This window comes from Clinocottus analis, unplaced genomic scaffold, assembly GCF_023055335.1.
Source record: "Clinocottus analis isolate CAN_PGR_092001 unplaced genomic scaffold, fCliAna1.0.p SCAF_13, whole genome shotgun sequence".
Classification (NCBI taxonomy): domain Eukaryota; kingdom Metazoa; phylum Chordata; class Actinopteri; order Perciformes; family Cottidae; genus Clinocottus; species Clinocottus analis.
In genome coordinates, this window is record NW_027175854.1 from 8,993,294 (window position 1) to 9,007,337 (window position 14,044).

General features: G+C 40.9%; 2 protein-coding genes across 2 annotated transcripts; both read right to left on the reverse strand.

The window, feature by feature from the left end:
- Positions 1 to 116: 116 nt before the first annotated feature.
- Positions 117 to 5,403, reverse strand: LOC137783700 (bile salt-activated lipase-like). The gene is made up of 11 exons (XM_068573932.1): positions 5,269 to 5,403; positions 4,675 to 4,822; positions 4,476 to 4,595; positions 4,203 to 4,400; positions 3,943 to 4,073; positions 3,706 to 3,813; positions 2,563 to 2,677; positions 1,368 to 1,554; positions 1,044 to 1,244; positions 400 to 609; positions 117 to 304 (listed from the first exon to the last, which is right to left on the reverse strand). Exons 1-11 carry the CDS (start codon positions 5,332 to 5,334, stop codon positions 121 to 123), a joined length of 1,668 nt encoding a protein of 555 aa, XP_068430033.1. The 5' UTR covers positions 5,335 to 5,403; the 3' UTR covers positions 117 to 120.
- A 1,116-nt stretch (positions 5,404 to 6,519) lies between these two features.
- gtf3c5 (general transcription factor IIIC, polypeptide 5) lies at positions 6,520 to 12,223 on the reverse strand. The gene is made up of 11 exons (XM_068574253.1): positions 11,949 to 12,223; positions 11,023 to 11,221; positions 10,590 to 10,791; positions 10,320 to 10,503; positions 9,410 to 9,514; positions 8,688 to 8,802; positions 8,403 to 8,483; positions 7,760 to 7,848; positions 7,495 to 7,577; positions 7,013 to 7,158; positions 6,520 to 6,827 (listed from the first exon to the last, which is right to left on the reverse strand). Exons 1-11 carry the CDS (start codon positions 12,147 to 12,149, stop codon positions 6,646 to 6,648), a joined length of 1,587 nt encoding a protein of 528 aa, XP_068430354.1. The 5' UTR covers positions 12,150 to 12,223; the 3' UTR covers positions 6,520 to 6,645.
- Between the last annotated feature and the right edge of the window lie 1,821 nt (positions 12,224 to 14,044).

Sequence of the window (14,044 nt, forward strand, 5' to 3'; positions counted from 1 at the left end):
GTAAATTTAAATAAGTCAACAAAAAGAAAACCAAAGAAATATAAATTGTCTTTGACATCAATTTATTTTTTCATAGACCAATAGTGATTAGATAGTTCAGATCTAAAGGTCCACGGGTCTTTATTCTGAGATGGTCATGGGAAGGCCGGGTAGGACGCTGGTCCAGAAATGCACGTGACGCATTCTCATCTTTTGTTGCACATAGTTCCTGTCCATCTTAGAGTTGATCTCCAGGAACTTGTGTCCATCGCTGGTGAATGGTGGCCAGGCAGTGGGCACTCCCGACTCTCCTATGTTGGGATCCCTGTGGACATAAGAAGAGAAAAGGCAACTGAAGTGTGACCGACAGGTGTGTTTGATATCATGAAGTTCCCATGTCACGTGTCTGCAGAATTATACCCAGTTCTGGCAAAGTTGGTCCAGTAGGCAATCAAGTAGCGAGAGACGTCGCGGTGGCGAGGCCAGTACGCTAGCGGAGTGGTGAAAGGCTTTCCGAACACGTACTGCAGGTCATCAGCGTGGTCGGCTCCCATCCAGCTGGGGTAAGGCCGGGCAATGCCGCCCATACGGTTGGGCTCAGAGAAAAGGTAGGAGTAGGTAAGACCGGTTCTTTGGCGAGACGAGAGAATAATGGGTGTCAGACAATGACTACACCAAGGAGGCAGGCAACAAAAATAAAGATCACATTTCTAAAAGCTGAATTCTTCTGCAGGTTATGAGAAGTTTACTTATAATGACAGATGTTAAATAGTGCACGTTATTTCATGCCCTGCACCTCACCGAAAAGATGCCTGATGCTACTATTTGTAGTGAGTCTCGTAAATATGAACTACAGCAGGGTATATATTTATAGAAGCTGTATTGTGCCAAAGGAATAATCATTAACCTGAATTCATTATTTGATAGATACAACATTTTTTAAAGTAATAAACTTAATTTGTATTTAAATCATGTTTTTTTTTATTCCCCAGCAAGGGGAAAAGCAAGATGTTGAACAAAAGGTATTCTAAATAAACATCTGAATAGCAAGATCTTATTCTCACGTGGCGTTAGCAGCATGTAGGTAGAGGGCAACTTGAGTAGGAACCAGGAAGATGTAGTCCGTTCCAATCGCCACAATGGTTTTCTTGATGGTCTCCCTGCTGGGGTTTGAGCTCCAGGTTGAGGTGTATGTGGAAAAACCGTGGTCCAGAGCAGCCTTGCCCTGCTGAGTGTACGAACTCAGAAGCCTCTTCATGTCATCACTAAGATCCGGAAGGTTTGAAATTTAGGTTTGATAAAACACCACAGCTCTAACAATCGTAACAATAGAACGGCACGCTGCTCCTGTTGTAGAATTGTCAATGTTTCACATGGCTTGAACTCACATAGGGGTGTCCACCAGAGGGGAGTTGATTGAAGGAACATCTAAGCCAGTGAAGAGGTGCCCATCCATGTCGTTGACTCCAGCGATGTAGTCGATCTCAGCCGCGTTGTGGAACAATTTGGTAGGCTCATCCGGCACGAAGTCACCGTCGATCACAGGAGACAGGACCAAGTTGGAGAGAATGGGGTCTGACAAAAGCAGATACAATGAGATATATACATATCTAACTGGATGTTTTATATATAACTGGAATTATAAGTTCCCATTTGCTAGATCTGCTGTTGGTATGCTTCAAATACATTATGCAACAAGCTGTTTGAGGTCTGAATGTTGTTTTGGGGCCAAGCTCCTGTTTAAATTTAGCACACTTTTTTGATGAATTGCATGAATGTGTATAAACGTAAAAAAGAAAATGCTAATTATTGCGATCCACTTCTGTTATGTGAGCATCCAATTTTTGAAAGCTTTGTTTTGTAGTGCTTTTTGTTGTGTTGTTTGATTCCTCAGGTCCTAACCTTTCCAGAAAGGTGTGTTATTAGTATGTGGGATGTTGTTAAGGCCCTTATTTAAAAAAAAAAAAAAAGATAAAAAAATATATACATTCAATTTATTTAATTTTTTGTTAAAAAAAAGATATGAAATAACACAAGTATTAGAACTTATTTGAGGTTCATATGACCACTTGAACACAGGGAACAAGTGGAAAATACCCATATATGGGTCCTCTGGTTGATGATTTTATTTTGAAGGCGGCTTGCAAAGTTAAAAAGGACGTCACAATGTGTGCGTAGTGAATGTCAAAAGCTACTGAAAATATGGTCAGTTTTACAAATATATACAAATTAGAAACAGTAACGGTATTAGCACTCTGCGGAAGAGGCAGAAGGTTAGTTAAAGTTGTAATTTTCATTTTTTAACACCCCCCTGAAGACATGCCTCGTACCAGCCTACTTCAAGGCGTCCACCATCATCCCCAAAAAAACAAGGAACACAGGACTGAATGACTATAGGCCCGATGTCCTGACCTCTGTGATCATACAGTCCTTTGAACGCCTGGTCCTGTCCTCAAAACCCTGACTGACTTGCTACCAGCTGCCACTGAAGGGGACTGACTTTTTTAATCAATGCATTGTGCTGTAAGAAAGTACCACAATGTCTCAAATTAAAATGTAAAGTATAGTGTATGCTGTCCTTACGATCGGGTGAGCTGGACAAACTGAGAGAGCCGGCCAGCGTGAGCGCCGCAGGATCAGTCATCTTCAAACAGGAGGCCATAGTCTGATCGGTGGGGCAGCCGACCTTCACAGCAACCTGGGGAGAAGGTTTAAATTCGCTTGAATTCAGATCAAATTAACTCAAAATGTATTGTCATTGAACACAGTACAAGTACTGTGACATCGAAATGTAGTTTGCATCTGTGCAGAGTGCAAAAGAGGCGGTTAAGGTGCAGTGCAGTGTGGTGGATAATATGACAGACAGTAATAGTATAGATCTTATGGGCAGTAAAGACAGGTATTTACAGGTATTTACATTCTACTTATTTACACTGTGGTGCAGAGTTAAGGGTGTTGACAGCTGAGCGGAAGGCCCAATCCCAATCTCCATCATAAACCCTCAAGCCCTGATCAGGGACTTACTGACGTCAACTGCTAACTGGTTGAGTGTGAGAGTCTGTGAGGGCTTGAGCTGGTGTAAACATAAATGGGACAGCTATTTGCTGCAACATCATGTGACTTACATAAAAAGATACTGTGTACAATTGTGTATTTATTTTATTCTTTTTATTCACTGATTTGAACGTCATTTTAAATTATTTATTTCCCTTTTTTTTTTCAAAATGAAATGTTTGATAAATGTAAAAAATATATATACTTTCTGCTTGCACTCCTCTTATTCATGTGTTTTTATGTTCAGGCTAAAGGCCCACGTGCCTCTTTGTTGTTTTTTTTACGTCTCCATTCTTCCATTGGTAACTGCGCGTTTAACCTCATATTGCGATGCATTGTGGGTAATTCCCTTAGGTAAAGTCTGCGTCTAATGTTGACCTACGGAAAGGGTTCATAAAGGGCTGTCCGCCAGAGACAATTTGACAATGGGACACCCCTAAACCCTCAAGGACTTCGCGAAAGAGCGCCTCAGAGTCTGTGAGTGCGTTAGGATAGAGATTGGGATTGGGCAGAAGAAACTGTTCCTGAGCCTGCTGGTCCTGGAACGGAGGTTTCTTTGGCGCCTCCCAGAGGGAAGGAGGGCAAACAGCCCTGAAGTTATACCACGCTCTAACTATTCCACAAAAGTGCTGCACAGAAAGAATAAAATAAGTAATCGTAGCTGTTGTGCACCTCCTCAGCGAACCTGCGGGGGTTCTTGTTGATAGCCCATGGGCAAGTGGCGACGCCGCTCTGGGAGATGGCTCTCTTGATCAGCCCTTTGTTGTGGGGGGTGATAGTCTGTGGGTAAGACATTGATCAGTATTAAACTTTTTTTTTTTAAGTTGTATTAAAATTTAAAAACTGTGAATTTAAGTTGAATTTCATATTCATCATCTGTCTACACCCAGAATGAAATGAGCTTCTCACCTGGAAGCTGACACTAGCTCCGCCTGCAGACTCTCCGAAGAGGGTGATGTTGTCGGGGTCTCCTCCGAACGAGCGGATGTTCCTGTGCACCCAGGCGATGGCGGCCTGCTGGTCCCAAAGACCGTAGTTTCCTGTTGAGTATCACATGTTTCACTCAGTCGTTGAACTTTGATTTTAATGGTGCAACACATAACATTGGTGGGAGAGTCAACGTCTTCTAATTCTTTCACCGTTGTGAAAAAAAAGAAAATGGCTCCTACCAGGTAAGTCAGATTCTCCAGTGCTCAGGAAGCCCAGGGTGCCCACACGGTAATTCAGCGTCACCACAATAACATTTCCTCTGTCTGCAATCTCCTGCCCGCTGTACAAATAGTTGTCCAGGAAGTTGGCACCCATTGCGCCTCCAGCAAGGAATCCTCCCCCATAGATCCAGACCATAACTGGCATATCCGTGGACACTAGAAGACAAAATAGGAGTTGGTAGTAGTGTGAATCTTTTATGAATGACACTGTGGACTTCTCTCAGTCTTTACCTGTTCGGCCGTGAGGAACCCAGATGTTCAGGTAAAGACAGTCCTCACTGCCTCTGGTATCAGTCATGATCATGTTCACCTGCATGCATCTGTTCCTGTACTCGGTGGTCTTCATAACACCTGACGAGAGACACGCGCAGTGTGAGAGCAGGTAAAACATACATACTCAGTGGGTGAGAAGTTCAGTCGTTCGACCCACCGTCCCAGCCCGGGTGACGTGTTGGTTTCTCAAACCTTCCAGGCATGTCAGCGAAGGGAATGCCCCTGAAGACGTCCATGTGATGGCGATACCCAAGACGAATGTTCTCTCCCTGCACCATACCTCCCTCTGTGGACACCACCCCGAGCTACAGAGGACACAAACATCTTATTTTACTTTATTTTTCACATGAAACTACACCAAATTATGTGTGCAATGCTCCATTTAGATTTTATTAACCATTTACTTTTGGCATTTTTTGTAAAAATATAAATAAATGTATATAGCCCAAAATCACAAATACAAATTTGCCTCGTGGGGCTTTACAATCTGTACACATTACATCCCTGTCCCGGGACCAAACATCTGATCAGGAAAAACTCCCCCAAAATAAAGATAGTAAAAACCATTTTACAGGGAAAAAGGAAAGAAACCTGAAGGAGAGCGGAGGAGGATCCACCTCCCCGGATAAACAGAAGCAACAAGTATGTAATAGAGCATTTAAAGAACACTTATTATATATAACTGTTAGAAATATATTGTGACACAAAAATATGAGTGATATATATGAAAAAACATTTTTGTGATACTTACGGAGGTCGCAGAGACCGCCTCCAGAAACACGGCAACTGCTACCAAAATGCCAAGCTTTGCCATCATGACTAAACTGTGACAACCAAGTTGATGCTCGCCCAGGCTTTTATAAAAGAAGACCCCTCCCCTCAACAACATTTGACTTGCTTGCACCTGCTTTTTCCACTGATAACACGTATATTTAACCTCACTAGTACTTTCTATCACTCTTTATATGGATTACCTCGAACACAATAAAACCTCTCTGGCTGAACCAAACTAACATATGGAGCGGTCAAACAAAGATTCAGGCCAACTTCTAAATATGTGGAGGGGTTTTAGTGGACATTGGTAGAAGGAAACGTGAATAAACAGTGACATATTTCATTAATCTGTTTCTTATCACACATGAACACCTTCACCCCACATGACTCCCACAACTGCCTCCATATTTTGTTGTTTGTATTTGATAGGGCCACGAAAAAATTAACACATTACTTTCTCCACAAATCAAAAAACAGTTCACTTATCAAGCTCCTTTTTGTTTGATTCAATACAACCCTCCCCTCTTCAGCTCTGGTTGAGAGACTTCTTGTTTGCAGTAATAATATTCCAGTCGCACAGGAGGCGAGAAAACACCAGAAATATTTGAAACGTTAGTTGTTCGTGAAGGCAACTAAACTGGCTACTCAGTCGTTGGGTCTCAAGAACCAAAATGGAAGGATTATTATGTCATAAAGATGTCAGTATGAACCTGAATGAGACACTTAACACTGGTATATGGAAATATGTGGCCGACCATGCCACCGGACAATGCAACAGATAAATAAGACTTTTATTTAGTAAAGTTTGATATTTTTAGGAATTAATTTAGTGCACATTTCGTGTACCGTAGATTTAGGTCCCTGAAATGAAAATGTCCTACCTTTCTTCCTGGACCTTGGACGATTTTCAGAAAGGTGCACCAATCATGTGTGGCATCAAGCTAGGGATATGAAAATTGCTATTTTCATAACTTGGGGACATATTTTATTTATTTATTTATTATATATATATATATATATATATATATATATATATATATATATATATATATATATATATATATATATATACATATTTTCTGGCACCAGTATTTTGTATTTTATTTTAATACATTTATCAACATGCATTTCCAAGCTATTTCCTTTGACAATGTTGTGCATCTCTTGTGGTATCCGTGACGTATTCCAGTGTAGTTTCTCAAGCAATTACAGTTCTTACACAAGCCACTACAACTATTTCTATTTTTATTTCCATTGGATTAAAAAACAACAATTAAAACATATGAACTTTGAAAGAAACAAATTAAATACTAACACATTCAAGATCAATGTTATCAAAAAGGCCGGAGATTTGTTACAAGTAATCCAGAATTTCTGTCTCCATCTCGTTTTCGCTGCCCTCCGACGGCTCAAACTCATCCTCCTCATATTCGTCTTCATCGTCCTTGATCTCGTCGTCCAACACCTCTTCCTCTCTCTCGTTATAATTTGAATTTAGGCCTATGCGTCTGCGTTTCTTGGGGAATTCCGGCAACGCTGGGGGAGAGAAATAATTTCAGTTACGAACCAAAAGCCGCACGAGATAACACGCCTTTAAACGTTCAGTTGTTACAGGTGCCCAAGTCCTGCCACGGTCATGTTACGTCTATGGTGAGAGAGAAGTGCTTTATCGGTGCGACTGTCAGCATGTAATGTGGAATCACGCGCTGCATTTCCCTTACCTGGTTTATTGGCTCGAATGACCGTCTTGATCATGGCTGAGATGATGTCCCTCAGCTTGTCCGTGGTGCCGACAACACACCAGCCGTCCCGCTCGTCGCATACCTGCTGCTCCTCATCGGGCGTCTGCTGAACCGCCTGTTTGATGCTGGAGACACACAGGGGTTGAGACTTTAAGTACTTGTGCTTTTCTTTGTGTTTGGTAACTTTAGTTTCTTCGCCGTCAGATTTATGATTAAAAAAATATGACAAAATGAATAAAGATGTATTATTAATGCAGGTAAAGATATGATTTTATTGTTCCCCGGGGTGAAATTACAAGCTCCCGAGTCGTGTATGAAGTCATAACTTATATTTGAGACAAACACCTCATTTCCAAATTCTTAGGATGTTTCTTCAGAAGGTGCAGACACCCTGACAACAGTTTGATTTCCCTTAAAGTATTTGTTTTACAATTATCATTATGTAATGAACTGTAACGTACCTTTCCACCTCCAAATCGCAGAGCTGGTAAAACATCTGTCGATGAGGAGGCAGCATGCCCTCTCTGAAAATGTAGGACGACTCCTGTGGAGGTGAAACTAAGGTCAGTCGGTATAGCCGCCGATATCAAACAGTCTTCATCTAATGAAAGTTTTCCATGACTATGAGAGACCATTTTAAACTTCCTCTCATTTGAACATTTCAGCTCACAAAGATTCAGAATATTTGTAAGAAGAAAAACACAAGGTATGACATTAATATTTAACCTTCAGCTGGTAAGTGATTGGGACTGAATCTCGACTGGAGCCTGGACCCTCGTGAGCTGGAAGCTCCATCACACTCGCTGCTTGTGGGCCTAGAAAAGAAAAAAAGAAAGCTTTATTGAGGAGACAAACTCACATCACAGTTTGAAACGTTTATTGTAGTGGTATGCATTTTTATGTTTCTAAAAAGCCTGTCTATTGTTGTCGAACTAGGACAATAATTTACTAACTGAACCTCATGCTGTATGGAAGGAGACTTTAAACTAGTGATTGGGGACAAACTCTCTGTTTGAAATGTTTACTGAGGGAATTAAACTTAAGTGAGATGTTGGGTAATTTCTGTTATAGACTTCTCTACAATCTGACTTCTGTTTGAGTCACTGTCCATGAGAAATCATGTAGGTTTAAGGCACTTAATATTGGCTTCACTTTTCTGAACTAAAGGGTTGATGCCTGGGTGAGTGAGACTTTGTGCAGATTGACTGAGTGCCAAATGTTTATACTGACTTTGTTATTATTGAGAGACAGGTGGGGTACATACGTGACGGCATTGCATGTGAATTATGTAAACGTGAAAAAGACTTAACGGTCAAATCTCCCATAGCTTCTTTGTGTAAGTTTGATCTGAATACATTCACAGACTCACCAGCTTTGTTGAATGTGATCGGCAGACTGTAGTTCAGGGCACTCCTCTTGGCTTTCACTGGTATGTCAGATAATGAATACCCTAAAAGTAAAAAGACAGTCAGTGTCAGGCACAGAGGTCTTGAGTTTTCATGAAGACGATGAAGGATATCATTAAATCGGCACAGCCCCTCCATTTTCTTTACATTCAATGCAAAAATAGAAAACTCAAAAGGAACTCTGAATAGAAGTCAGGAGATGATACATTTAAATGGATCCTCTTTCACTAACTGCCTCCGGCTCTTACCGTGCTTGGTGCTACAGCGGATCCTGAAGTCCAGTATCTGGTAGTTCTTGGAGTCTCGATTCTTTCGGGGGTCGTAGCCCAGCCTGACCCACAGACTCCTCCAGGGTCCCGTCACCTTCAAGAGCAGATCTCAGTGTTAATTTACGTTTACGTTTAGGGGTGGGGCAGAAGGTGCTTCTCCCTTTTAATTTGACAACATTTCAGTTGTGATCTAAATGGGACTTCATCATTTCGTCAAAGCAGAAAACAGAATGTAGGAGTTTCTCTACAAATGTATGGGGAGTGGAATAAAAAGAAGTACAATAAAATAATTTTTACTTTCACCAAAAGGATCTATTTCTTTTTGGAGCATTCTCCGCAGTCTGAAGCAATGTCATATGTTTCCTTTATATTCACAGATGAATAGATTCCAGCTGTGGAATCTATTTCTACCGGATTCTTTTTCAGAATCAGCTTTAATGGCCATGTAAAATTTGCATATACATGGAAATTGACGCCGGATTGCTCGACGTACTTATATACAATAAACAAGATAAATATAAAAAAGACAATAAAGCAAACAGAAAACAGCGGTCCAGAAAGTGCAGATGAAGGTGTCTGATTAGTTGTTCATCATAGTGACGGCCAGTGGAAAGGCCTATGAGGCTTCATGCTCAATTTTGATTTCCACGTGTCCTTAAATGCACCGCCCCACTCTTTATCACCATGTCCCCTTCGCTCACCATGTAGAAGGCATAGACGGGCAGCAGCAGCTTCAGTTTATCAGGGTGGATGTTGATGTTGGCCTTGACTGCATTTCGTGACCAGATGGGTCGGCTCTCAAACATCTATGCAACCAAAAAATAAGATAAGAGAAAAAAAAGTCATGCCCATGTAATATTATATAACAACATTTTCCAAGATCGAGCTTGAATGAAAACCGTTATTCATGATTGTTTGGCTACAATAGTTTTTAAGTTACTAAAAGGTACTCTGTGGAGTTTTTGATAGACATTCCTGCCAATACTCTCACACACTAGTCCACTGAAAAACGCAGCACTGCACCAGTAAGGAGCAGGGAGGGAGAAGGCCACAAGCTGACAAACGTGGATGTAATCGACGCAGGTTTCAGCATTTGCAAATGATTTGTGAGGAAGGAAATTAACAGGAGCATTGTTAGGCCTCAAGGGAGACACACGGTGGGTTTTGATAAATAACACTGAAAATAAACTGAAACTCTGACACTTTTCACATGCTCTATTTCCAAGTATGCACACCAAGAGATGAAAATAATTTAAAAACTATTTCTATGGAGAACAAAACAGGGGAAGAAAAACATTCGGGTTTCACTTAATAATTGCCTATATTTATCATTTAATACATCCAATTTTCTTCTATAAAATATTCACTATTTCCCAGAAAACTGACGTAATGTCATTAAAATGCCACCCATTGTCTAAAACCAAGAAAGAGTTCATGTTGAATGATGTGAAACAGAGAAAGGGAGCAAATCCTCCCAATGGGTTACCAACCAGCTGGAAGCAAAACATTTATGCCCCACAAGAGACTAACATCAGAGTGCCTTCTGTTTCTATAGACTCTTCGGTCACACTAATGACCCCGGTAACCACAGGGCTTGTTGTGCACACACACTTTTTTCAATTGTTCCGCAGCCAGCTTGTCTTTCTCCTTCACGCACACTCGTAACCAGTTGGCCTTGGCTGCCTCGATGCACTCGGTGGGCACAACGGCGTCCGTGTAGCTGACAAAAATGGCGTTGTGGGGCCGACGAGCTCGATTCAACCCAATAAAGTTGTTCTTGCTGATGGGCATCTGGCTGTAAACAGAGAACGAGGAGACACATTATGAATAGATCCCTGATAAGCCGATTCACAGTGACAGCATCACGACAAATGCCCTCACGATAAACTCTGATAGATGTCGGGCCGGTAGTAATAGTCCACAGGAGAGTCGAGGCGGGAGAAGCTGGCTGGTGGGAGGAAGAGGGGCATTGGCTGCTCAAAGAACTCTTGATTCTCTGATTTGCGCAGGATGATCTTGTCGTACAAAGACATGTCTTTTCCACCTTCTGAGTGCACAGCGAGGCACTGAAAGTCTGCCATCCCTGCAGAAAACCCAAAACAACTTAATCTTAAAATTTCTTCCAATATCAGTACATTTTTTTAGATGTTAAAGTAACGTATCTATGACAAAGGGAGCACAATCAATTTGTATTTTATTAATTGAAAAAATGCAAATAATACAACAAAAAAACTAAATATTACACAAGAAAGATATCTTTTATGGTCGTGAAAACGAAACAAACTTCCTGCATGATGAGGACTTTAAATCTAACCTTGGAATTTGTATGTGGTTCCGATGACTCCGAGTATCTCCATTTGGATCTTAGCGTCCTTGCGGTCCTTTTTCCGCACAAGCCGCCGCACTTTGAGGACGAGGTTGCTTGATGGGAAGCGGTTTCCGCACAGAGAGTGACAGAAAGGGTCCTGAGGTCTGAAGCGCAGCTCAAGACGCCGGTTGGGGTGAGCGAAGGTCTGCAGGAGTCACAGGAAACACAGACAGGAGTCAGATTAGTGTAGCAAAGATGTTGACAGCCATAAACTCAGAAAACAGCCACTCGACGTTTCACTTTATTCAATTCACTTAAACAATAAATAAACTGTGTTATCAAGGCCTATTTTAACCCCTCCTCAAGATAAAAAGCAGAAACAATCTTAATAATAATAATAATAATAATAATAATAAACTCTATTTGCATGTGTGGCATGTGTGTGCCTATGTAAGATAGTATGTGTAACACATGTTTAGATTGTTTATATCCTTTTGTTATTTACATTGGTTTAGTTCAGGGTTATTCATATTATATTTGTTTTGTTTTATTTCCTAAATACTGTTATGCTGAACTGTTTGAATATAAAAAGACCTAATAAGATTTGGAATCCATTGCAAGGAAAACTGTCAACCTGGGCCGACAGCTATTTGTTATTGTGTTTATATATAGAGCAACTTTCATGAAAGTAATCCATCCTAACGTATTTTTAGACAAATCACGTCACAAAACCAGAAGGTAGAATGCATGTCACATGAAATAAAACACTGAATATTAATAACAATAAAATCAGTACCCATATTTGCATTTTGCTCTTCTGGCAGCCTGGCATGTGGCATTTAGTCTGACTATCAAGCTATGAAATGTGTTATTGGAAAATTATTGTGATACATATTACAAAATGATATTAATGTGCGTAATGTGACGCTTACTTTGGACACTGCTTTTTCCCCCCCGAGAGTCTCCAGCATCTTGTCCGCATTGTTGACCACCGCCGGGTACTCCACGCACACCAGCTTGTTGTCCCACAGCACCACCCGGGACGAGCTGCCGGGCACTTCGACGTCTTCCTCCGAGGAGAGAGTCAGCTGCTTCAGGGTAAAATCCAGCTTCAGCCCCTTGGCGTCCGCCATGTTGGCTTTATTAATTCTACTATTTACGCGAACATAATGCTAACACGCGGCAAAAGTAGGAAGACAGCGCTCAACGGTGGTAGCAGCGGAGCGGCGCTAGTGTCCAAGTGCAAAATAACGCCGGGCGGAAACAAATGCGCACTCTTATGGTTCCGCGGGAACACTCGACACAGCAGGCTTGTCTGTGTTATTCCTTTGCGGTATCGAAGAGGCGTTGAGCTTAAACGCAAGTAATAAATACAATAATGAACCAGCTTTTCAACATATGTAAAGTCAACTCTTATATTTGTAATTTTCTTTTTTTTTCAAAAGGTAGCGGTCACACCGAATTCAATGTACATGTTTGGCCACGTGGTGGCGATGTAGAACCAAAAGAAATGCAGTCATGGGAGGACGTTCTGTCTGTGGGAAAGCATAAAAAGAAAATGTTTGTGTGGTGAAAGCTCTCCCCCCATCAAAGTTTAACAACTCAAGTAACTGAATCATCTTGAATGCCCCGAGTCTATATGAATCATCTGTGGATTCATCACTACTTCAAATGAAGGATAGGGTATTTTAACAGCCACTAATAGTCGGCTGTATTTGTATTGTCTGAAGGTGACATCCACTGTTGTTAAAGAGGCTTTATGTGCTGTCCCTCCCAGAAACTGTCAACAGACCGTCATCCCCTCTTTGAAGAGACAGTTGTGTTTGCCAAGTTATTTAAGATGCTGTTATATAGGCAATTATATAGTCTGATGGGATGCAGTGTTTACTTAGATTCCAGTTTGTCTTCTTCTCACATGCCTTAAGGATGTGCAAGGCTTAACACTTACAATGTGGGCCGTCACCGTCTCATATTTACTTTTAGTTAAATAATTAGGTTTTTGTTTTATGAATAATATAAATATTTGATCTTATTGTTTTCTTAAACAACAGTCTGACATGTAATGTCCCATGAAATGTTCAAAACAACTGAAAAGGCTGCTGTAATGGTGCATTCATGAACAGTTGTAGGAGGGGAAACTCAACTAATTGGAGGTCAGTTGGAGAATGTGATTCTGTTTTTGGTTGAGTCTGACACGCTGGAGTCTGAGCTGCAACTAATGCAATGTAAACCTGTAGGTTACCTGGTTAAGTGAACAACATGTCTTTTGAACAACTACAACGTTGTCTTTTTCACAATGTCATTTTCACACGTGAAGAGATTAAACATGCGCCCACAGGTAACGTGTGGACGTTGTTGTTTAGAGTTCCAGTGTGTGCACACTGATTCCATGTGTCTCTTGGATGTGTTGGTGGACTATGCTAATAGTCCCCCCCCCCTCCTCCCCCCACACACTTCCAGTCTTTGTGCTAAGCTAGGCTAAGTAGCTGCTGCATCAATCTCTGTACAGGATAAGCAGAGAATCAAGTTATATTTTTTTCATCTGATTGGACACCTTACCCTGATGACACCAAAACGTGTTATGTACAATTGCAGGTTTAAAAAAAAAGAAAGACTTTTGGCTTATGAGACAAGAGGTAACCGTCAAATAATGTATTCACTCTGTTTTTATCAAAACAACTTCAGTAAGCAACATTAAAAAAAATCAATCTGAACAAACCAGGTGTTTAAAGTAGCTAAAGCTTGCTTTCCTCTGACTTTATGTGTTATTATGTACAATCTTAAATCCTCAATAGTAATGCTTCTGAGTAAATACAATATGTCAGGCTGAAAATTCATGCACTCTTTGCTTACTTTTTCTTTCTTTTTTTTACACCTGCAATCCTCCCTTTTATTTAAAGTCACATTGCTCTGCACTGTGGATAATTCCCTCTTCCAACTTTCTGTGTTTTCCAATACCCATATTAGGATACTAAGATCATATTTTGTATGTCAAATACAGCCTCACCTACGTCCTGCTATGACAAGG

What these genes read in the sequence shown, in the direction of transcription:
- LOC137783700 (XM_068573932.1), bottom strand. Translation starts at nt 5,334, where the DNA reads ATGATGGCAAAGCTTGGCATTTTGGTAGCAGTTGCCGTGTTTCTGGAG. An exon ending in GGTTCCTCACGGCCGAACAG is followed by an intron (nt 4,401 to 4,475) that starts GTAAAGACTGAG and finishes TTTGTCTTCTAG; the next exon opens with TGTCCACGGATATGCCAGTT. An exon ending in GAGCTAGTGTCAGCTTCCAG is followed by an intron (nt 3,814 to 3,942) that starts GTGAGAAGCTCA and finishes TCTTACCCACAG; the next exon opens with ACTATCACCCCCCACAACAA.
- gtf3c5 (XM_068574253.1), bottom strand. Translation starts at nt 12,149, where the DNA reads ATGGCGGACGCCAAGGGGCTGAAGCTGGATTTTACCCTGAAGCAGCTG. An exon ending in CAATCACTTACCAGCTGAAG is followed by an intron (nt 7,578 to 7,759) that starts GTTAAATATTAA and finishes TCACCTCCACAG; the next exon opens with GAGTCGTCCTACATTTTCAG. An exon ending in CATTCGAGCCAATAAACCAG is followed by an intron (nt 6,828 to 7,012) that starts GTAAGGGAAATG and finishes TCTCTCCCCCAG; the next exon opens with CGTTGCCGGAATTCCCCAAG.